At 45.0% G+C, this 24497-nt stretch overlaps 1 protein-coding gene across 4 annotated transcripts in view; it reads left to right on the top strand.

Annotated features, from left to right (window-relative positions):
* Positions 1-785: 785 nt before the first annotated feature.
* LOC118514417 (sodium-coupled monocarboxylate transporter 1) overlaps positions 786-24497 on the top strand; it is a 44865-nt gene continuing 21153 nt past the window's right edge. Inside the window, exons 1-7 of one of the 4 annotated variants that reach the window (XM_036061302.1) lie at positions 786-866; positions 3771-3961; positions 6419-7012; positions 7103-7306; positions 7419-7567; positions 11666-11827; positions 24087-24202. In XM_036061302.1, coding sequence (XP_035917195.1) covers positions 6784-7012; positions 7103-7306; positions 7419-7567; positions 11666-11827; positions 24087-24202 — 860 coding nt within the window. In that variant the 5' untranslated portion in view covers positions 786-866; positions 3771-3961; positions 6419-6783. The other 3 variants (XM_036061301.1, XM_036061300.1, XM_036061303.1) reach the window with 3 other exon arrangements.

The raw sequence follows: 24497 nt of genomic DNA, 5'->3' as shown, positions 1-24497 counted from the left end.
ACCTGGAACGTATTGGGGGACTTCATCTCCAGCAATAAATGCATTCTTGTAGATACCTACCAAGGCCATCTGAGACCTATCTGCTGGAATCGATTCGATATGGATATTTCGAAGGTTGCTCTGAAATCGCTTGGGTCTTATGACCTTGAAGAACAGTTGATTTCAATTTCCAAAGCTATGTCCCAATTCTTGAGCTGATCTTACAGCTTTAGTTAGACAGTTAAATTAGGATGAACCTGGTAGTGCTTGCTAGTCTATTCTGCACTCTTCTTGCCTTCTGCTAGTAACGACGCTCACGCATACCTCAAGCTGTCACAAATGCATGTTGGCTGCGTGTGCATGATGGTGAGTGACTCGCACACGTGACTCATCGTCTCCGATCACGATCGCGGAGCAGTTTCTGCACGCACACTCACCGTAGGCGCGCACAGGTTCGGCAGCCGGTATATCTTATGCTCAGTTTGAACTGGTTCCATCCTTACCAAACCGCCTTGTAGCGATGCGTCCGCACGGCGGTCCCATGCAACCGAAATGCCCGTGACACTAGCTGGCTGTTGCTTTCGCTTCGTACACTGCACCCGGCAGCAACACACCTGGTGGTTCGAGTCGGTTTGATGCGGTTCCAGGTGAGACCCAAGGGTGGGACACTTTGGTTAACATTAATCGAACCGTCGAGCATGCGTTTCAGGCTGTGTGGCTCGTGCGTAGAGAGTTTCACAGAGAGAGAGAGTGAGCGAGAGTTTGCGACGTTATCACTCACTTAAATGCCACTCCAGTTCCGGTAGTGTGTTGCAAACTGTTGGACTTCGAGTTGATGAGGTTCATGTTGTGTCGTTCCGTTGACCGGTATATAGCCTCTCTGTCAGGTGCGATTCTTCGGGTTAAGATAAGAGGCTACATGCCAGTGCGGTTGCTGTGTTCTAGATTCGAATACAAAAATGCCATCGTGTGTGCCTTCGGTGTTGTGTACAGTGCGAAAAGTGCATTAGAAAACAGGTGGATTGTTTGGCAATAAATCATCAGAACTTTCGGTGTGCACGTTGTGACCAAACCGGTTGCCAATGTTTCCTTCAACCGGGAAGGTCTTTTTAATTTTTTGGGGAAAAAGATGATAGATTGTTATTGTTTGGCAGGTTGTTGTTGTTGTTGCGGCTGATGTTTACATCCATTAGAAAAATTTATACTTTGTAAAACTCCCTTCCGGTGCCGGGGGAGGGGGTGGGGAGGCGGTGTTGTGTGATTTGATGTGAAGTGCTAACGAACGAATCTCACAAAGGCCACCATCGTTCGGGGTTTTGTCGGTCAAGGCGCGACCATACTTGGCCACGAAGACTTTGCGAGCTACGCAAAATATGTCCCATTCATATCCATTAGGCATTGCTGTACAGGGACAATGGAGTGCGTTTTTTTTGTTGTTGCTGTACTGCGCGATTCGTAGAATGTAGAATGAAAATTTACTGCCAAAGTTTAGATATTTCCTGTGTCATTTGCCAGTTTTGTTTTCCCGGGAATTGTCTTCCGCTTGTTGTGTGTAAGGTTTTTTTTTTGCTCGCACTCAAACGAGGGATAAGATGATTGACGATGTTCTCGTGCATTGTTCCCGCACTCTCGTGGCTGAGATTCGGTCAGGTGAAACAGCAGTAAAATATGAGCTCAAACACTTGACACGATAGATTTTAATTAGTGCAATAAAATCTCGTTAGTTATTTAGCAGATAACTGTGGTAGGTCTCGCACCCCGGACAGAGCTGCCTGAGGCGATGTCACACGGAATTTGCAATATACAGGTGTAGTTACTGCCACTAGAAGCGCAAACAGGCACTTGAAAAGGCAAATTAAAAAAAACGTCCAGGAACTTCGGTAAAGACACTTGACGATTAGGTGTTGTTACGTCCATCATCAGACAGAGCACCACCAATTCCGGCGGGTCATAAAAATCAGAAGCCTCAATCTGTGCTGCTAATCATATCTCACTCTCACTTGCCAATGAGCAGGAAATTAAAATTTGCAACTCCACCCCGCCGTTCCTAAAAGATAACGAGCCCTTCCAGTGTTCTAGGGGGTCGAAGATGGGAATCTGCTTGCCGCAGAATTGATTACTTGAAGTACGCATATTGCACACGCCTGTCAGCAAACTAATTACCCGGAGCAGATCAAAGTAGCTTGTGGGATATGTTAGGAGCAAGCTAAATAAAAAAACAAAAAGTTGGTGACAGCGATGGTGAACTTCCGTTTGAATTGTTTAGGACCCGGTCGAAGCAAATTGTCAAGTGCTTTCAATTCCTTCATACTTCCCAGTGTTAGGCAGCGCATATCCGGTACGCCCGTCTCGGTATGTTAAAAAAAGTTACTCCAACTGTGTGTCTAGTGTTTTCCTCCCTTCCTCGGTGGGGTAAGTGATGTATCTGTGCACCCTGTGTAATCCTATTACGGGATGGTAGATTCTAGCCAGATTAATAAAAACGCGTTAATAAACTCTCACTCCGCCGGCGAATGAATGTGTGTGGCTGATACACATCGGATTACGACAATTAATTAATGTCAACCCCATTAACTTAGCTGCGCCGGGTTTGGTGGATCTTTTGATGTTTTTTGCTGTTGTTGTTGGATGGGTGTTTGGAGTGAGTCTGTCCCCTTTTAGTAGCTTTGTTTTTGTGCACCATCTCACAAAACATTCGTGGGACGTTAAGGACTTTGGGGGGGGGGGGTTTGCTCTTGCTCAAAGGTTAATTAGTCCATGAGCCACACACACACGATGAGGAGACTTGAGCGTATGTGCTTCCTTTTGCTGGTGTTGACAAAGTTTCAGCAAGATGACTTTCGCCGATGACTTTCGCATCGCCAGAAAGAGTGGGAATTGCATTTATTACAATATTTACAACAGTCGCGGTTTCGTTTGTAGTTGGCCCGTAATAAAATATCTTGTTGAGTCAGCAACCGGGTAGGCGGCCGCCCTCACGCTGGTGTGTAAAGTCCTCCAGGTCGTGAAGAATTTGCCCGAGCACGGGGGGGCCAGCAATGCAATGCTTTTGTTTTGTTCGTTCGCACATTGCGCCGTGGCAGCGGTAGCTAGTTATGTCCGCCGGCTTGAAGTTTGAACTAGTTCCATCCTCCTCTAGCTCAGCTGATCCGCCCCGTACCGGGACGGGGGAAGCCCTTAAGGGGTTTTGCAAGCATTGCTGCAATGACGGGCACTCGCGCCTGCACTGCGGGAGTGCTTCAGAGTGACCGGTGAGTGACGGAAAATTTTTGATCAGCCCTCGGTACCTGTACTGTAGGGCACACGTGCCGCCAGTTTTGGCGTGCAAGATGTTCCACTGACCCAGTGAGGGGGTCAAGCTGTACAGGTGTCACGCATACATGTGGGCTGTTTTTTTTTTGTACAAGAAAAACCTCTGATAGCAAGTCTCGCTGGTAAAGATCACTAAGATATCCCGATAGGTGCGCTCGTGTGTGTGTGTGAGTGGGTCTGTTGGAAGGGAGAGCAGCATATGTCACCGATCGGAAGTTTCCTTACCCCACTCCTTCGCAAATCGCAGACGAGCCCCACGTCGCGAAACCAATATTTTCTAATAAATGGCGCTCGGTTTGGTTGCGTTTGATTGAGTTTACAATTTGCTCTCGTGCGGTGTGGACACACACAAGACAACGTTCGGTCGGTCGGTTAGGAATCTCGTTAACCATCTTCAAAGAAAGTGTGACGGACGGTTTGCAGTTTGTTGTTCAATGGCGGAGTATGTTTGTAACCGTGTGCGATCTGCTTCTTAAAAGTGATTTTAGGATAAAGTAAAAGACCAGAGCGAATAGAGGAAACCGTCTTCGTTCTACGTGGTGGTGTGTTAAGCAAGTGAAACCGCGAATGCAATACAGAACGGGACGCTTCGGACTGATTGTACTGTTGCAGTTTAGAACGTTTCTAAAGTATCGTGAAGTGCCGCACCGGAAGCGCCATTTTCGCTGAGGTAACTATAGCTTTACATTGTATCTGTTAATCATATAGTAGATAGTAGCATTTCCTTTGCTCTGCTCGCAGTGTGGAAAATCCGTCCAGTCATTGTAGCAATCAAATGTGAAGAGAGAGTGAGCGTGATCCGTGGAAGTCATATCGGCCATGTCAATCTAATCAAGTGCCAGTGTCGATCAATTATGTTTCCGGTGTACTTTATCTGTCCTTCCCACACCCACCCCTTCTCTCACGGGATGATAACATCTTGATTAATTTGCCGTCGATGCTGTCGATAAGCTGCGCTTTTTATGCGGGCCGAGACACAAGAAGCGTTATCAGAAGCGTTCTTTTTTGCCATTTGGAGATGATTCAAGCTGGAGAACTCAAAGTGGGAAGAAGTAGCCCATCTCTTATCGTTCGTTTTTTTCCCCGTTTCAAAAAGTATTCATGAATCATATGGAGATCGGGGTTGTTTGTTGTTTTGATGTTTTGGTCAGTGTCGGTACTGGATGGTTCCTGAAATATCTGGAACCCAAAATTAACTCGCCCAATCATTTGGACAAACATGCGTTGATTTTGCTATACGAGCCAGTCACGTTTTGGTGCAACAACCTAGCACAATGCTATTTGTGCTACCCATTACCTAGCTATCGTCATTCGTTCGTGGCCTGTTGCTGCCTGATATGTTGCTCTTTGATATCGCAGAGGGTCGATTGACGTTAAGCACTGATCGTCAATGCTGTGGCTATTTGTTCCATGTATCCAGTAGTTTATTTTGCATGTTTTAAAGAGAATGTGTTGCTCACAATTTTCTGAGAATTTGATCTACTCCATGAAAGTATCTAGGGTTTTGGAATTGAAATTTAATGCTTCATCTTTTAGAGAGTTGGAGATGACGTTACTAATCAGCTTGAAGTAACGTTTGTTGTTTTCAAAATAAATTTTTGAAGTATCATTTTATTCAGGCTAGGATATTCTTTCAGACTAGGGGGCGGTCCGGTGGCGTACGCAAGGCTGATTACTTTGCTACGGGTAGAATCAAGTCACAGAAAGCCAGAAATGGCAGACCGAGACTTCTCGAGGTTGCCTAGTGCCGAGAAAGAAGATACATTTTCATATTCAAAGCTTGAGTTTAACCTAAAGTTCTCATATCGAACTTTAATTCTGTGGTAAAAAAAGACTCAAGTCTCATCTGGGCCGTTCCCCCATAGTGAGGACTGACTATCCAACTAGGCGGTGACAATAAGTCTAGTATGCCAGAAATGGTCATGATCTAAGAGGTTGTTACGCCAATAAAGAAGAAGAAGAAAAATAAGAAATAAACGCCTTTGTTAAAGAGCCAAAACGCACCTTCAGTCGTTAGAGTGTTCATAGCTACTCATTTAGCCCTAAAATTAGGAGCGATTAACGTTGAGTAAGTTTGCAAAATAAAATTTTTCTGGACATTTTTTTTTCTAAAACTATTTATAGTTTATATGTTAAAAAGCATATTTTCATGTTAATAATGATTTCTTTAATGAACAGAAGAAACAGAAAAATGTTCAACAATAAAACGAAATTACAAAAGATAAAAGCTCCTTTAAATACCCGACTAAAGTAGAATCAATCCCACCCCGTGTTAGTGTCTTTCGTTTCTTTTTCTTCACTTCGGCGTGCAATGTACGATAAGCCAATCACCATTGAGCATACCGTTTTTACGTACCTTTATCGGTCCAATACCCAGTCCCGGGCCCAATATTTATAGGGGCCCCGGAATCTCTCCGCCGCGGGACGGAATGAGACCACACTGCATTTCTGAAGATTGAACTGGATGGATCTTCTTCTAACTCAACCGATCTGCATTACTACCGGTAGGGCCGGGAGAAGATAAAAATGCACGTCGCACCCGTAGCGGTCGGTCGGGCCCGTGTACGGTTGTTGCTTGGAGCGGTATGCCTTTGGGCATTGATTGTCACGGATGATAGATGAGGCCAGAAGTGAAGTCGCTGGCTAGCGTAGGTTAGCTTTGCTCACTTAAACGGGACAATATCAGGAAAATATCTGGCCAAGATCTTGATAGTGCCACACCGCGTATAAACGGTGCCGGGCGCGATCAGTAACGTTTAGTTGACATTTACCACCCCAACGAAGAAGCTCCAGCTGAAGTTCGTCCGTGCTCGCGAATTGTAGCGGTGTATCGACGCTCGCGTTGGTGTAGATTTATAGTGATTTGTGTGCATTAGAACTCTCCATTTTGGGACCTTCCCTCCGCCTTTCGAAAGCGAATGCTATACCAAAGGGATAGCCAGGGACGCATCGTGATAGCGCAGTTCCGCACCGTTCTGACGCTGCGTGAATCTGCTCACCGGAAGCGTGCCTTTCTTTAAGGTACCACCGGCCACACCGGCGTGCTTAATCAAGTGCAGCCGAGGGTGTCAGACATTAACATTAACCTTCTCTTTCGCTCTCTCTTGATTTCTTTTTTCCAAAACAGGAGAAAAAACATCCCTTTCATCTGGAGACTGTGTATTTCTCGGTGGAGATGTAAATCACTCGCCCACACTAAAAACACCCCGAAGCTACAGACCACCGCTATTACGGGTACGAACAGCAAATTAAGTTCTTCACCACCATTACCTTCCCCGGAATACCGGACTGCAGCTTCCAACCTAGTACAGTGTGTGTGTGTGTGCGCAGATAAGTCTTACTGCGTGTGAATAAGATTTGCCGTGCTTACTGGAATCCTGGGAACATCGTTGGCAGTAGGCCTGCCGCTGACCGGAAATCCTTAGTGCGAGTGCGAAACGAAGAATAAACGCCCAAGCTCACACTCACAAAAGACCATCTTCTCGGGGCAAAATGGCGCACCAAATGTTCACAGCAACTGTTCAGCTGTGGTGGTGTCTGGCGGTGGTGTGCCTTGTCGCACTCGGTACCGTCGAGCCGGCCACAACAATGCCGGGTCCGGTTCGGCAGGAAGTCGCGACCGGCGAAGAAAGCGTACGGTCGTCGGAAGGCTCGAGAGCGTCGTTTACCGTGTACGATTACTTGGCCGTCGCATTCATGCTGGTCATCTCGATAGGCATCGGTAAGGATGGGCGAGAAGGAATCCATTGTTAGCGTTGGATGTAGTGCAAAGTTTTCCATAATTTTTCCCCTCTTCGTGTGCTTCGCACAGGCGTCTTTTATGGATGGTTCGAGCAGAAGGGCGCCGCGAATGGGGCCGGAGGTGATGCGGATTCTAGCGATGACTTCCTGCTCGGTTCGGGCATGAGCCTGTTTCCGGTGGCACTCAGTCTTACCACGAGTTTTATTACTGCTATCGAGCTGCTCGGCAATCCGGCGGAGATGTTTTTCAATGGCACGCAGTTCTCGCTAATCGGTAAGATGAGTGCGCGCGAGTGCGTGTGCGTTTGGGGGTTTCCTTATAATATTTTGGAGCTTGTTGTCTAATTTTTCATCTCCCTGATCTCTCTCTCTCTCTCTTCTGTCAGTCATCTCGATGGTACTGGTCGTGCCGGTAGCGGTGAAGGTGTTCTACCCGATCTACTACAAATTGGAGGTCACCAGTTGTTACGAGTATCTCGGGATGCGGTTCGATAAGCGGATCAGAGTGTTCGGCGGTGTACTTTACATCCTGCAGGTAAGCACCGTACCATAGCTCTATTCGTCATTTTGCACAGGACTAGGAAACGAAGCGCACCGACGGAGCTATTCCAGTGAATCCATTTTTCGGAGGTTCTTCTGGAATGTATGTCGGGGCAATCATTGCCAAACGGTGGCGAGGCTTACGGGAGGCTCTTGCGTTAAGCCTCAGCTATTCGCCACACAGCCGAATAAAAGCTGGATAGGTGGAAAACGTACTGTATGTGTGTGGTTGTACTTCCAGTACGTTGCACACATAAACAGTGTCGTTTTATGGACCCCGGGACTTGCGTTCTGTGTGCCGCTCGATCGGTCGTAAACTTTGGTCACGGTATTCGCACGTTCGATAAAACTGTTGCGAGTTGGTTGCGATGTACTACTGCTTTCAATTCATTCATCCTGTGCACCATACACACACACACACGAGCAGCATGCCGATTGCCGACCACATTAACCCGCATTCGGAGAACTGGATCTCAGAAGCGCCATTACTTGCCTTAAGGGGTTGTGTTTATTTCTCAGTTCACGCACTTGCACTCGCCGCATGAAACGAGCTGTGGGAGCTTGGTTTTTACTAGCGATACCGAGAGAAACAAAAAAAAGTAGCAGCAGATCCCAAGAACATGCTCGGTTCAGTTCGTTTCTAGCCTTACTTTTTTTGTTCGCTGTCCCGATTCGGTGCCATGGATGGATTGGCAGATCCCAAAAAACCCAGGCCGGCTTGATGATGCTTTTGCGTTGATTATATTTGATCTTGTCTTTCATTTTCGGTCGTTAAATCGAATCAGAGGCGAAGAGGCAGGGACCACCACCTTCATCACCACCAAGTTCCCAGGTTTCTGACAGCATTCTATCTATTTTTTTGTTCGTGTTTCCCTTCCGCAGCGATGTGTGTGTGGTCGTTGTTATGGCCGTTGTTGTGTTCGGGCGGTCGAAAAGGCGAGGGTTAGGTTTGCGTAAATTTATGTTTACCAACTCCCACACCGCCCATCTTATTTGCATTTTCTTGCCGATGCCGATTCCCGTTGGTGGTGGTTGTTGTTGTCGTCCGCAGCTCCGGGCCGGGAAAAAAGAATGTGTATAGGGGGCGCCATAGTTGTGAGGCCCCACAGCCATAGATAGCTAGCAGGAAAATAAAGGGCCAAAAACGGAAGGGATGACTTCTGTATGCTGTTTCAAAGATGCTTTTTGCGGGCTTCTGTTTCTTTTCTTCTTCTTCTTCTTTTTTCGCACAATGTAAAAAGGAACGCAACCCAGGGCACAGAATGGTGGTGTTGGTGAAATCTTTTCCCCATTCGAAATGAATGCCTGTTTATTCGGGGAAGGGAATGGGAAAATTAAATCGTACGCTTTGCCTACGGACGAATATGTTTCTTTCGCACCGGCAAATGTGTGCTCTCCGTTTCGAACCGAATCCTCACGGGAGGTTTATATTTTGACAGAGCAGGTGTTTGTATCTCTGTGTGTGTGTGTGTGCAAACGTTTACGGGTCTCTCGTTCGGAGTGGGTAAAATGGTTAAATTGTGATGTCGTTCGCTTCGTTTACTCTAAGCTCGGGGTGTAGAGATCCATCAACTTTTAAGGGTACGCCAGCAGCGCTCCATCGAAGGCCTTCGGAGTTCGGAGAATTTCGATGCGTGCATTAGAAAATTACAAAAGTTCTGAGAAATAATTTTTCGGATGTGGAGAGTGCGTTCGCTTTGATTTTATTTTCTTCTCAGCCCCAAAAGTTTGATCGCTGTGCTTGTGGAACATTGGATAGCAGTTAAGGAGGAGCGGTGTTTGAGTATAAGTAACTCAGTGTTGATGCTGCATTTGATTACAAGTCTTAAATTGCTGAAACTGATGAAACAAAATATTTCATAACAACAAACCAACTTACTGAAGCCATTTTGGTAAAATGCTTCACAAGAATATCTATCTTGAATTCCCAAACGATCGCTCCTTAATCCGATCCTGTCCAATCGAACAACTGAAATTATTTCTTTGCTCTGTAAGGTTTTTTTGTTGTTGTTTTGGTTTATCTACATCTGCATGACGTAAATAAATCCTAATTTACAGATCACAGGTTTTCTTTCCGGTGGGGTTGTGTGTTTTAAGTACAAAGTCCAACAAGCCTCATCCAGCAGCTTAAGGGATCAGCTGCAAATGGGTTTCGTACAGATAGGGAATGCGTGCGAAACTAAATGTTTGCATACATTCAGGCGTTCTGATTTTAGTTCACTTTTTCTTTGCTCCGCATTCTCAGTAACCGAACCATGGTTAGAGGCACGTTATTTTTTTCATTCAAAGAGCAAAGAGAGACTTAATCCAACGTGTTATCTTTCTGTCTGGTTCGGGTAATATGGCCACACCTATTGCGGTATGACAGGATACGTTTAATCCAGGCAAGTATTGCCGGAAGGGTGTCACTGGTTTCGGTGTTGTTTTGGGTGTACTACGACATGTGCTTGGGTTTGCTCCGCACACACACCCGGGATTGCTCCCGCAGGATGGTTACCAGTTCCGAAAACTGATGCTATCGGATGATATTTGCTGTTACGATTATTAATCAAACAATTTGTACGTCGCTTTTGGGGTGAAAGTACCTTCGTCAAACGGCTCGCCATTGGTGGTGTGAGAGGATGTGTTGGGGATTTGTGGGAGGATAGTAAAAAGGCCGCCCCAGGGGGAGGAAAAGCTTACTTCTGTCTGGTAGTAGTGAAGGCTGCTGTTGTTTTTTTTTTGGTTCCGAATAAGAACTCCCTCTACAGCGATAGGAAGTTGTGTGTATTTTATAATAGCACAGACAAAAGACACATTTTGTGATGCGCCATCCGGAAATGTACACAGCTCAGCTTCTTCAAACCCGGTGCTGGAGACACGGTGGATTAGGTGGAAAGGTAAACTTTATCAAAGGTGGATTAAATGGTGTGATGGAATTAAGTTTGATTGAATTTTATTCCACCGTGCACGACGCTGGTACGCGTGGCCATCAAAACAAACTTCGCCCGAAACAGCCGATCCTTAGCCGGTAGTCCTCCCATGGGAGATGGAGATAGCAGAAACGTAGGTAGCTTGGTTTGATTGTTTCTGGGCTTTTCCCAAAAGTGAGCTATTCCGAAGCGTAGTTACTGTACCATTTCGGAGATGCTCCGTGTTCCGGTCACTTACCCACATAGAATTACAATTTCTATCTACGCTGTGGATTAAGGATTAATTTGAAGCCAAACAGTGAAGTTTGGTGAGCCGGTTGAAGAGCACACTTCTTGACGTGGTGCCGTGTCGCCCGTCCGTAATCGTCGTCCAGAGCGCATTGTTGTAGCGCATCGTCAGTAGACACGGACGATGACACACTCCACATTCATTTAATGTCCTGACGACTCAGGAGAGACTCCCGGTCGGGGTTTTGGGGTTTGGTGCCAGGTTGAGAAGACTGAGTGGAAAGTGGACAGGTAATATGCGCCAGCACAGCTTGAAACGCATTTGGTCCGGAAGTGTGTGTGTGTGAGAAGAACTTGCTCGAAGTGACCACGCGAGTGTACTTGTGTGTCTCGGTTTTATTGTCCCCTTCTGTTTCCATTTCCGAGGACTCGTTCGTGCAGGTAACCAGTGCTGTAAACATCATAATTCTCCTTCAATCTCTTACTCTTAATCCAGTGTCATCTTACCGGTATCCCCAAACGCGGGCGCCCAGGTTATCCTACCGTGTGCGCCATTCTTCCGTGGACGATGATTTTCTATACCTTTGGATCCATTCCACTTACGGGGGAAACAAGTAGTTAAGCGGGACGTGTGTACTGCGCTGCCAGCGCTCTACCGTTCAGCGTCATGAATCCATCACAATCAGGTCTCAGCCTGTCGTTGTGTGTGTGTGATTGTGTGCGAAATTGTTGAGATGAATCTGAGCGACCGTAAGGAAGCTTGGTACGACTCCCGGTTTTTTCTCATCCCATTATTGCTAGATGCCGGATGTTTTCTGTACGTACATGTTGGAGATACTTGCGCGACATTCAATTCTCGTGACTCCAGCTCGCTGTGCCTCGGTTCTTCCAGTCGTGCACGTTTATACAACTTTTTTTTTTGAGCTTTGCATTTGCTTCCATCTACTTCCCAGATGCTGTTCTACACGTCGGTAGCCGTCTTGGCACCAGCCATCGCCCTCTCGGAAGCAACAGGTCTGAACAAGTACATTGCCGTCGTCTTGATCTACTTTGTGTGCATCTTCTACTCGTCGCAGGGCGGCATGAAGGCGGTCGTTATCGCTGATACGTTCCAGGTGAGTTGCTTGTGCTCGATTTTCCGTTTTTTTTGCCTGTGCCCCCCCGGGTGAGTGCGCGTGTGTGTATTCTCATTTCTTTCGCTGCTTAATGGACTATCGGTGTAAAGGATCACCGGTTGAAAGACCGGATATGTGTGTGTGTAAGGAGCACATGTAATGGGTGTAGTTGGTTGGAACCGGGATGCTTTCTTTAACGGGCGCCCTGTTTGTGGCGGCTAGAGTTCCCGGAGCAAGAATTTCCGGTGTTCTGCTGGTTGGTCCACTTTTTCCCTATTTGAAAACCAGAATCTGCAGCAAGTTGTTGGACAAAAATGTACTCATGCATGCGAAACAAAAAGCACACAAAAAAAGAGAAGGAAAACGGCCAAAGCTGCCTCTAGCTCCACAATAAAACACACTATTCGAGAGAAGCGCCTGGAGGCGTTCTTTCAGCCTTTACCGTGTTTTGTTTGCCGTTGTCGTATTATCTTCGACAAAACAATCTCACGTTCTGCTTCTCGTCCTTCCCCGGTGGAGTTCAAGATGGTGGCACCCAGGGCAAGACTTCCGTTGCAGTTTATTACATTGCGGCTCTCGGTAGCCTCTGCATCGTCCCACGCCATCGTGTTGAAAACGATTTGCTCAAGTGATTCATGCGTAGTCTCCGGTGACTGTGTGCACCGCGCCGGTTGCTCCAGAAACAATGTCAACGAGGCGAATGATCAAGTGATTGTCGTTTGGATTTTGTGTGAGGGTTTTTTTTCGCCATCACCCTGTTTCTTGCGCTGCTGGTGCTGCTGCCACTCGACAGTATTTATTTCCTCAATCCGACAACGACCATTGAAATGATGGGTGGGGATGACTGTGATGCTTATCCCTGAGCCCGGTGGGAAAAAAGGTAGATTGTCAGATTGTAGGTGCGCCGAGCTTGGTGGTGGTGGTGGCTAGCTGAGTCAGGAAGCTCTAAGACAAACAGATCAGCCGTCGCACACAGTTCCGCACTGCACGACTGCTTTCTAGCGCTCTCAGAATCAGCAAAGTCGTACTGCCGGGATGGATTGGTGGGGGGGGGGGGGGGATAGGAAGGAAGATAGTGAGGAAGGACAAAAGAGTGAAACGTTACAGATACGGTTTGGGCTTTTGGGAAGGAGAGTGCCGATAAGAAGGACGGCTAAGCTGTCGTCCAATGATAGGATTACATTGTAATGAAGAGCTCCTAAAGTGTCCTGTTGCATGATGGGGCGATACACCACTGCTCACTTAGGGGGAGAGATGCAGAGTGAGCGAGTGAGTGAGCGCGAGAGACAGTCGGAGTGTACATGTGTTGTCTTTGCAGACGGTTGACGCGAGTGCTTAAGAGCTTTTATGTTTATATGTATGTACGGGAGTTAGGTTTTGTTTTGGATTTTTTTTTCAGTCTCTTGCCCGTTGTGTTCTATCTTACTTTGCATCTTCGCTGCCTGCTGGCATTACCTTTCCCGGCCTGCTGTAATCGTCAAGCTCCGATGATTCCCGTGAATTTTGAATAGAGGATAAAGTATCCCGGATCCGGATCGCTACATGTGCTTTCTTGCAGTGAAGCACAAAATCTCAATCTTACGCTACCGGCTGAAGCATACATTCATTCCGGTACTTTTGCCGTGTGACTTAGGAAGAAAAGTACGACGGAACAAAAACAAAATTGAGATAAGCGAAGTGATATACTGGTAAAAACCATTTAAGAACGCGAGAGCTTCGGCAAGCAACTCGGGCCGGCAGCGAAGAGTTTTCCACCCAGGAACAATAAAGCAAACTTTGCTTTGATTGCTTGTATAGCGCGATGTTTAACAATTTCAAATTAAACAACAAGAGTTACACACACGGCTCCACGGGTGAATGTGGTGAATGATGGGGTACGCGTACGGGGTGTTCCTTTTGCGCACGGCAAGCGGAAAGCAATTTGCATATTGCTTGCCTTTCGCTCGGTGCTTTTGTGTGTTTGTGTTTTTGTTTTTGTGAATGGCAAAGATTTTGTGCTTCATTCACTGACTGATCTTGACTGTTTGTTAGTGTTTGTGACATTTGACAGCGGGAAACAAATTATTTGTCGCACTAAGTAAGCAAACGACGGGAAACGCTTTCTAGAAGGATGAAGCTTCGTGTATGTGTGTGTGTGTGTGTGTGTTCGTCTCGTATTTACCAGCGAGAATTGAAAAGCTTTCAATGTTTGATGAAAAGTTTGTTGAACGAATGGTTAGCTGTTTTTTTGTGTTGCGACTTTTACTCTTGCGCTTCTTGCGAACTGTCAGTGGTTCGCTCTTGGTTGGTGTATTCTGTTTGAATGAGACAATACGAATTTTGAACACGAAAAACGAGTACGTTTCGATAAAATAAATTAGGAGCTGAGATTTTTGGGATTTTTATAATGACTTTTATAGTAAAACATGATCAAAAGATCAAAAAGTCGCGTCACAGTGCATGGTAAAAAAGGGAAAAGTTTGCGCCTAAATGTATGCAAACCTGAATTAATCTCGTATTCCACATTTTTTCTTTAAAAGTATGTCTTCGCTGAAAGCAAAGGAGGAAATTAAAGGAAAAAAAAAATCAATCTATCCAACAAGCTTACAAATTTTCCTCTGCGAAGTGATAAAAGCTTTTAAAACAAAGTGAGCAACTTTTCTCGTCGAAAAAAGCAACGTAACGCTATACTATTACATCTTCATATCCGTAATTGAATTCGATTACTCCCAGTACCAGTAGCTGGGTTGGGGTATTTAGCTCATTTGAGACAATAAACATCATCATTTGTGTCACTTATTTGTGTTGCTAATGTCACCCCAATACGTTTAAGCTGCTGTTTGGCGTGTATGCGAGCTTTCCTGTACTATCATATGGAGATCCGACCCCGATGGGTAATTGTAAGTCTCGGTTCACACTCGTTGAGGTCGAATATCTTCGAAGCCTTTTCCTAGAATTGTACCGAAACGCAAAAAGAACCTGCAGCTTCTTTCCGGCAGCCCTATCTATCGGTAACAATTGAAGCAACCAGGCGTTCTCCATTATACTGTGCTGTACACGCCACTGTGCACAACTCGCGCTGCTGGTGTTGCTGGTTGGTAATTAGACAAATTATGCATTCATTAGCACCGACCGTCCCGTCGAATGCTGATAAAATCGTGCCTCCCGGATGATCCGGATCTGCTTTGCTCAAATGTCGCTCTTGCTGGTACGGGAATTGTGTGAATTGTTGGCTGCAAGTGGTGCTGGTACCGTGTGAAGAAGTCACTGTGAAAGTAATGCTAATCTGTGGTTGGGCTGCGAGCCGACCGAAGTAGCACCGGGAGGGGAATAAATATTTCCACAACACAGAGCACCGAAAAGCACCAGGCGTCTCCATCCACGTTTCGCATCCACCCTTGAAAGGAAGCGCGCGCGCTCTAAACGTTACCATTTGCGTAAGACGCCCAGTTGAAAACCTAATGGAAATTTATTGTTTCTTTCTCCGGACATTTCTCCAGCGGGCTGACGGGTGTGGTTTGTGTCAGAGCCGCGGAAGGTTGGAAATTTCAACAAACCACCCGTCCCGAGTCTTGCTTACCGCTTGCCGGGTCCGCGCTGTCGGAGGGCTTTTGTCTGACAGAATAATATAGGCTGGGAACCAAAAATTTGCAATTGAAACCACGTGCTCACGCGAATTTCTTCATCGTTACACTGATGTGTGCGTTGAGTGGAATTTGGGGTGCGACATTGTTGTCCCGCTAGCGGAACTAATGCGGGTAACGTGTGTTTGTGTGTGTGTGTGGCAGCAACCGAAGCAACAAATGGGAAGGGAATAAACGCGGGCGAAAAAAGGTAGGCAAAGTTAGATTGCAAAGTGAACAGATGAGTGTAATCTCACCTGTATGGAATATGAAGATAAATAGCGTGACATTAATGTTATTGGTTCTGGGAGGTGAGGAACCGGGGAAGGGGTAGCTCCTGAGGGGGATGAAAAAGAGGAGCAGAGACCGGGGTGCACTTCGGTAAACAGACACGTATGTATGAAGATTGTTTTGCGTTTCAGGGAAAGATGTTCCCTCACAACAGGCAACAAGTGGCTAGAGAACGTCGGAGTGAAACGGTTGGCAGAACTCTCGAAAGAATTAGCCGACCTATGTGTGTTAGACACTCTCGGTTGGGAAAGAAAGTTAGCTTTTTGTGCGCTTGAAAACACGTTCCTATAACTCAACCGTGTGGATGGTGCTGTGCGTGTTTGCTTAGCCAAAGACTAAGAAGAAAAAAAAGGGGGAAATCAAAAACATTCTCCACTGTTTGGCTACATAAATATGTGTACATATAAGGGTTCGTTTTTTTGTTTTTCCATCCTCTAGAAGATACAAAATCAAGCAATTTGCTTTAAAATGAACGGATGCTTGAGTTCGCCATGGATTAGGGAGTGGGGTAAAATAAATAAATTTACCCGAAGGAGACAGTTATCGGTTCAGCTGTAAACTCGGTGCAGAAAGTTTTTTGCACGTATTTGCGTGTGTGTTTGTGTGTGTGCTTGAAGAAGAGGTAATTTTATCATGTTTGCTTGACGATCATTCATTTCGTAATATTTATTCGGTTCTGTTAGGTGTGCGTGAGTTTGGTGTGTGCGCCTGGAGGTATGCCATATATTTTTAAAATTACCAATCATTCGTTGAGAGCTTTGGTAGGTAGAGGGGTTCGCCTAATGATAAGAGTATCGTTACAGTATATTTGGACAAGGTATATCATTTTCTAGACTTAAGATTGCATACTGTAAGGCGTTGATGAAATGGCTCTCGAAAGGCTCGTTTCTTAAGACCTCAATACTCTGTTTTGAATCATTTTTAATTGGAGCTTACAACTGTGAGATTGTATGAAATCTTAGTTAGAGTAAGAGAATAATTAGAGAATATTTGAATATGATAGAGCCGGATCAAAGGCACGACAGAAAGCTCACAGCTGGTAGTTAAGTTCGATAATTGCGTTACAAATCGTCTTACATTTTTTGTAGGATTCCATTATATGATTGCAAAGGTTCCCGAACAGACTTGAAATTATTCAATATTATTTGAAACATTCTTCTACTTGATTCAGTTGTTCAACCCACTTTAATTCCCTTTTTTGTATTAATCTTTTATACATAACTCCTCAATTTAGACAATCCTTTAACATTTGAGATTTATATAGTAGTAAAATAGTAAACTCGAGGGTTTCTCAATGATAAATCTGTTTGCTACATCATAAAAAAACCTCTCAGACGACATTTGTGCATCGTAAAAGAGTAATGTAATGATCTATTTTTCCTTGCTTCCAAAAAGCCATGAAAAATCGAGCCAAATCCAATTGCGAACTCATTTCCTCGAACAACTCAGGCTTCACACACACATCGTTCATCGCGTTCGCGTTAAACTAAAATCTCTCGGAAATGTGCAAATTGACAAAGTATGATATGAATTGTCTCCATCACGTGTGCGTGTGTGTGTGTGGGGGTTTCCAACGATGATATGGTGGGCCACATTGAAACAAAACCAAAAAAAAAAAATCCAACACTCGTTTCGTGGTCGGTCGTAGTTTGTCGCGAATGTTGCCGTCGGCTGGTCTGACAAACGGTATCCGATTATCGCAATCAGTCATATGGAAATGGGGCGCACGATCGCGAACGATGGTTGATTTTTCTCCCGGCTTCACTCCAAAACCACGGGCGTCCAATATGACGAATTTGAATAAATTTCCCCACGGGAAAGCAGCCCCCGGTTTCCTAGCGCGGCGTGTTTCCCTCGAGGCGTGAGGTTGTAAATTTGCAAGCCTTCCTGTCAAGCAATCCGTTCTTGGGCTTCCCCCTCATATCCTCCCCAGTGTGCCACCCATCGGTGGAGTTGGACTTTAAAAACGAACGGCACGGCACAGTGTGGTGGAAAATTTATTTCCTTCCGTCAACTTATGGAATCGTTTTTTGCCCTCCCTGCGGCGCGGAAGCGAAAGAAGGAAAGCGTTCAGTCACTCGCGCGAGTCAATCATTCCTAAGCAGCCCGGTTTCGATGTTCACCACTGCAATCAAAGTCTTGATTTTCTTGGCCATTTGCTTTTTTTTCCTGCGTGCTTCATTCCAAGAAAATGGAACCATCACGGTATTCGCGATGCTTTGGGAATGCAAAGCGAACCAAAAAAACAAGAGAGACAGCCACGTTCACGCTGGGCTCTTGGCATGCCGTAATGATACGGTAGTGTGTTTCCCGGCTGCCAACGGCCAACGGAAAGCCGATGAAAAATATGAACTGTTTATAAAATCATAACGTGTGCGCGCGCTCACACACTACCCCCTTGATGTAGTTGTTTGGCGCATTGTTGCGGGGTCCGTGGTTTGGCACGGTTTCGTGTGTGTGGCTGTGTGCTCGTTGGGAATGAAAATTAAGCTACTTTACTGCGCAATTTGGTCAGACGTGATGCGCGCTGTTGGCGAGTTGGCTTTGTTTCTTATTTGTTACACTGTTTATCTCGCTCGTCACATTCATGATATATTTTCATTTGAAATGAACTGGAGTTGTTTTTTGTTTTTTCCTCCTTTTTTCATTTTCCTTTCTACCACAATATACGTCGAAACGCATTATGAGTTGGTACTCTACTGGGTGAGCTTCTGTTTAAGATGAAGCCGTTTGCAGCATCGCGAATCGTTGCAGTTAAGATAAGAGTCCGCTTCATCTGGACCATTTTTTCTTCTCAATTTCTTTCTTTTTCTGTGAAACCATACGACGACGGTTGGGATGGTTTTTCACAACCATCGTGATGGCGACGTCAGGAGCGATCGCTCGTTTCAGCAAAAATGTGTAACCGACGATGCCGTCCGTCCCTTGCTCGTTCGGTTTTGCTTCCGCTGATAGCTCTTTGAGGTGAGATTTATGCAGAATTCTCGATAAGCCTTGTTCCGTTCGTTCTTTGGCACCCTCCTGCTGCTGCTACTGTCGTCATCATTTCCTTTCTCGGTAGTGAGAAAGTTACAGGCACCCCAGACAGGGTTTTGAAGGGTTTCGCTGTGATGTGATAGGGAGGGTTTGGTGATGAGTTTACTTGTGAAGATGATTACATTTTGCATGGTGTTGGTGTTGATTGGCGGGTGGTAAGCGGGTGGTAAAGCGAATTATGCAAATCGTAGGTTTTGATTTGTGTGAAATCGGAGTTTCTTTTTTCGTTGTGAACTAAATTCATCGAAACTGTAACTTATTTATTGTTTACTGTTCGTGACAGAGTTGTCGAATCACAGGGAAGTTTGTTTAATTTTAGCGTGAACTTAATCCGCTCGAAAGATTGGTCACGAAATTATAAATAATTCCAATCAAATGGGAATTATAAAGCTGTGTTATAAAGATTGCATAGTTTTAGGCTGAAGTATATATGATGATGTTTCGTAAATGCATGCCAAATGTTGCAATATACACTTTTCCAATAAAATGGATGTATCGTTATTGGAAAACTGATACTCGAGTGAAGTGATAAAATGCCATTACATTACCTTAAAATGGCAGAAAAAAATGAAGATTAAAATAACCCGTATTGCGGATTGCATACCTTGAGGCACAAATGTTGATATTGCTGAAATGCATTAAAATTTACCTGGTTTTTGAAATACACGATTCTCACTGAACAGTTTTAAGTGTAAAGAAGGTATTCCTGTCATTATTATTGGGGATTTTTAGGTGCAAACATGTCTTAATCTTTGTGCACGCGATAACTCCTAAAGCTATCCTATTGCAGCCATCTTTTCGATGGATTGTAGATCTCTTGATTGCTTGATTTACCGAGAATCCAGCATTGTAGCAATCTATTGTAATTCAAAGGCCCTCGTCTGTATCGCCGGTATGTTTCTCTCTCACCTTTTTGTGCAGTGGCACAAATGAATAGAGAACTATGTGGGGCACGAATTACCATCAACGTGTGAATAAGAAAAAATCCCTTTTTCCCAGGTTGTAGTGAACGGTGAGCGTACTCAAAACTAAATCAATCTATCTTTATCAATCCAACCGGCTCGGTTCTCTATGGCACTGTGTGCTCGTTTTGCTCGTTCGTAAATGGCGGGAAAGTGTAACATATTCCAGCACTGGTTTCCTTGCGACAGACACCCATGTCTTCGACGATCAATCGTTACCACTGTGCATATGTTGCATCGGGTCTGACGTTGCCAAAAGATTTACCCCAAACAAGGAATCCGGTGGAACCTCCAATCCCGTTCCTGCCAAGCTCCCTAAAGCACTCTCGTAAAATTACTTTCGCATTCGAAGACTTCACCCGACAGCACGGGAATTGTTGTCAACTTCAAAGCTACTTTACCATCGCCGATCTTTACTGAGCCTGGGAGTAATCGATTCCGGAAGTGAGGATTACGCCCACACCGGCACCGACGAATTGTTGAGCGGAAATCTGAATTTCAGTCAGCACCGTAGCGTCGGGAATGTGTCGTCGTAGTTGTTGCAGCCGTGGCATGGCGTGTGTCTCCACCAACTCATTGGAGCTTCCTCAATTCCCATTCGCACAGAGGAAAAACGGGGCGGCAAGCAGTTTCTCTTCATTTCGTGCAGGATTTTCATCCCATCCGGATGACAATCAAACGATTGAACGTATGGATGTGGATGAGAGGGCGCGTGTGTGAGCTTAGAGCGCGACAGCCGTTGCCATCCTCCCGGGGAGGATATCGTTTCGGGTGTCGTCGCTTAATAGAAAATATTCTGCTTTCTTCGAAGCGCGGACGTCTGATTAGTCGCACACCAATCGCGTGCTCCCGTTAGAGGAAATGGGAAGAAATGTGTATGTGTGTGTGTCATTCTTAATTCCTGAATCGATTTACTCCACCGTAGACGACGCCACCGACGACGACGACACCAGAGTACTTTGGTTGTCTCGTGGGATGTTGTGCCGGTGCCCATCCCTGTCGTTTACTTGGGCTAGAGTTTTATAGAAACAGATTGGATGTTTCACCGACGTGTGTGTGTGTGTGTGTGTGTGCCTGTGTCACACAATGTATCGATATCGAGAGAAATTAGATCGCGTTGATTGAAGTTTAGTAGCATATTTACTATACGCTGACGCGAGTGGCGTGTTGACGTCAGTTGGAATCAATGTGTGCACTAGACGTGGAAGTTATTTTTATCATTTTTCCTGCTATTTATTGCTTTTGTGAAGGACACGAACGAAATGTATGTTTTCGGTAAGGGCAACCGGCGCAGTATCGTTAAGTTGAAGGGATACAGTTTCATTAAAATTAAGTCGAAAAATATTTTTTATTGCTCAAAACATAGCTTAAGGAAATATTTTCTGAGATGAGTTGATTAAGTTACCGAGAGATTTATTTCGCACATCAACACCACAAAAACGCAACCAAAAAGTGATATAAGCTTCCTGTGCCATTACACTGTTGTTTACCATTTTGTTTTACTGCCGAGTTCTTACGGTGCGAATATAAAAAGAAACCACGCAAAGAGCTAATGCCACGCGCCTTGCCGTTGTATCGCGGGTGGTTTTGGCTAGCTTTGATAGGAAGTGACGATGAATATTTACCCACCCGCCGACCGAGAAGATGATAATATGATATGAAATAAGAAAGTGTGCTGTTGTTTGTGTGTATGCATATAAAAAGGGGGAAAAGATTTGGTGCGAGCTAGTTTATTTTTTGGTTCATCCTTCTCCGCTTTTGTTTGCCGAGCCAGCCAAATGGGGATGCTGGTGGTGTGATGTCATCAAAGGAATGTTGGAGGGATGTTTTTGCTGTTGACTTTTTTTTTGTGTGTGTCTCTGCTTGTACTTCTGTTGTTGTTGTAAGTTTTTGGCGCCTGTTTTATTGTCACTCGGGCTGCCTGTGCCACCCTTTTGTGCTATTTGGCGCTCCATTAGCTTCTTCTCATTGTGAGTGTCGTGTGTAAAAAAAAAAGAATCGACTAGTACCAAGACAAAAGAATGTAAAAACTAAAGGAAAAGGGAGGCATGTTGATGGTGTGAAAATTGTTGTTTAGTTTTTATAACATCGGTTCCATTCTCCCTCAGTAAGCCCTCCCTCCACAGCGGGTTGATTTTGGGTGTTAAATTGTGTGTTTGTGTGTTTGCTGGCTAAAAATGGGAATGTGGGAGGCAACTGTCTATCCTCTTCTAGATGGAACAGGAATCAGATTTTAGTTTATTCTTCTGTGGCGTTTGTTTGTTATTGTTTTGGGATCCTGTTTATTGAATGGGAAGAAATGGGCCGAGACACTATTATTTTTATTAGCTGCTCATATTATAGTGTATATTATTTATTTTATTAGTTTTGTCTATGAACAGAGCTGAGAGTATAAAATTCTACGAGTTTTCACCAAATGTGTTCGGTAATGTTGTTGTTTACGTTAGCTTGCATGTTTTTTACCAGCACTTGCTCGGAGACTTCGCTCGTACGCCGTAAGTTATGCAATTGGCATTTTTCTATTAATAGTCGTGTGAGTTAATATAAAATCTGCTAAAAATGAAGCTTTAAAGCACTTCTAAAATAAATCTAAAACTTGAACAGAAAATGTCCACAAACGAACAATGAGTCCTCATTAGAACTGATTTTCCGATTCTACTTTTAATGCAAAATTGGTTGCTTCTGCAATCCGGATGGAAAACAGAAAGTTACAAAATTTAAAAACAAAAAACTGATCATTCATTACACCAGCTGGCGTGAATGAAAATTTGCGTCGATCCATCTCTCAAGCCTCCCGGCTGAATCGGTTGCTCTCGTTCCTGGCGTTGATCACACCCGAACGGCATAACTTTCTGCCCGGATGTCTCGCACACTGGGTGAAAGCTATGAAAAATGGAAATCATCATCCAGCGAAGCCGGTTCAACATTCCATCCATCTCGCCGTTTTGAACCTTTCTCACACACTAACGCACACACACACACCCAAATTCCTCCTGGTTAGATTAGCGGAAGCGACGCTTAAAAAGGATTCGTGAAAATCAAACCACCCGCCGGTGGAAGTAATGGGACAACGAAATTGAAACGTGATTTAGAAAGTTTTATTGTTTGCCTGTCCCCGTTCTCCGCCCGTGTACCGCACCCGAAGCGACGATGATGACGGATTGGCTTCTATGATGGTACAAAAAAAAAAAACCGTGAGAGAGAGAGAATGAAAATGGGGGAGCATTTCCTTCGTTGACCACGCGCCGATCGAGACCACATTTCGTCCGTAACGTTGATAGGCTTCGCGCTTCCGAAACGAATGACTATCTTCCGTCTAAAAAATGTCAATTTTTCCTTCATGTTTTTCGTTGCTGCCGCTCGTCCCATGTTTCTTGTTTTGTGGGAGGGAAGAAGGGAAATAGCTGACACCAGGGTGGACTTTTCACTTTTTTCAACATTATTATTATCTGAATGAACTCTGAACGTCCGGGCCAGGAAAGGGCGCATACAAAGGCATGGTGGACGGTTGCCTTCCTAATTGAATGCTTTCACTTCCGGTTTCGAGACGGTGGAGGGTGGGATTGGGTAGGGGATGAAAAGGACCGGGGGGAAATTTTAGACAAAGAGCTTACGACTTTACGGCGGAACAAAGATATTCGCATCCAGGAAGAGGTGGCAGATGTTACTGATGCCGAAGACTGAGGAAGGGTGGGCGATGAAGGGGAGGTGAGAAAAAGAGTAAGAGATGTCATTTATCATTTTGGTCGTTGCAGTGTTTACCAGCCGTGTGTTGTTAAAACTTTCGGTTCAGATTGTCCGGAACAGCTTATTTGAACATTGTCCAACTGGCGGTCGAGCGGGCCGCGAAGAAAAATGCTCGATGAGCCGGTTGGGGCTGTGGATGGTGGAAGACACAGATCTCTTATCGAGCTGGGAAATGGGAAGCTTTATCCCGGAACCATTCGGCACGGGTACGGCCCGGGAACCGAGGAAGCAAGGAAAAAAAAAGGATTGTCTAGTTAATCTATGCTCGCCCGATTTCGTGCTCATCGAATCAAAAACTGTCAGCAGCACTTTCGTGTATTTATGTTTTTAGGTGGAATCGTTTTTCATCTATTGAATTGCCCGCCGGTGAGGAGAGAGCGTGAGTGAGTCTAGCTGGTTGGGGAAGGAAAATAAATGTGAAACGATAAAAGCTTTCCCAAGCAAAACCGTTCGAACGAGTGGGGCAGCTAGTGTTGCGATGTTTTGTACTATTTTCTATCTTTTCATTAAAGCCGACTCGAGCATAAAATGTATTGTCGTGTCTGGTCGTTTTTTTGTTGCTGTTATGTTCGTTATGATGTTTTAATTTATCTCTTCCGGTTTCTTTATCTATTCGTGTAGGCTTTGGTGTTGCTGCTTTCGCTGATCCTGATACTGGTGCTCGGTACGCACTACTCGGCCGGACTGTCCGAAGTGTTTAGCCGTGCGACGGAACACGGGCGGATTGAATTTTTCAAGTAAGTTTCTCGTTTAATTAAAAACTGCATTGGTGGGTATTTTTGTTGCTTGGTTTTCCTCTTCTCTAGCTCGGTTAAGAGCATGGCTTCAGTAAAGTGCTTCAAACCAACTAGGTACACGGGTGTTTTTCTCCCGTTTTCTGTCCCTTGTGGCTTGCGGATGTATTCGCTTTATAAAGTGCAAGGGAAAGCTCACGAGCTAGTTGTTTGCATGCTGGAGGGTTCAGAAAACCTTTGGGTGTTTTGGTTTGGTGCTGGATTTGTTTTATTAATTTGCATTGTATTTTATTAAGTG

Source organism: Anopheles stephensi, chromosome 3, assembly GCF_013141755.1.
Source record: "Anopheles stephensi strain Indian chromosome 3, UCI_ANSTEP_V1.0, whole genome shotgun sequence".
Lineage (NCBI taxonomy): Eukaryota > Metazoa > Arthropoda > Insecta > Diptera > Culicidae > Anopheles > Anopheles stephensi.
Note: the sequence above shows the minus strand (reverse complement) of the source record. Positions and strands in the feature narration are given on the sequence as shown.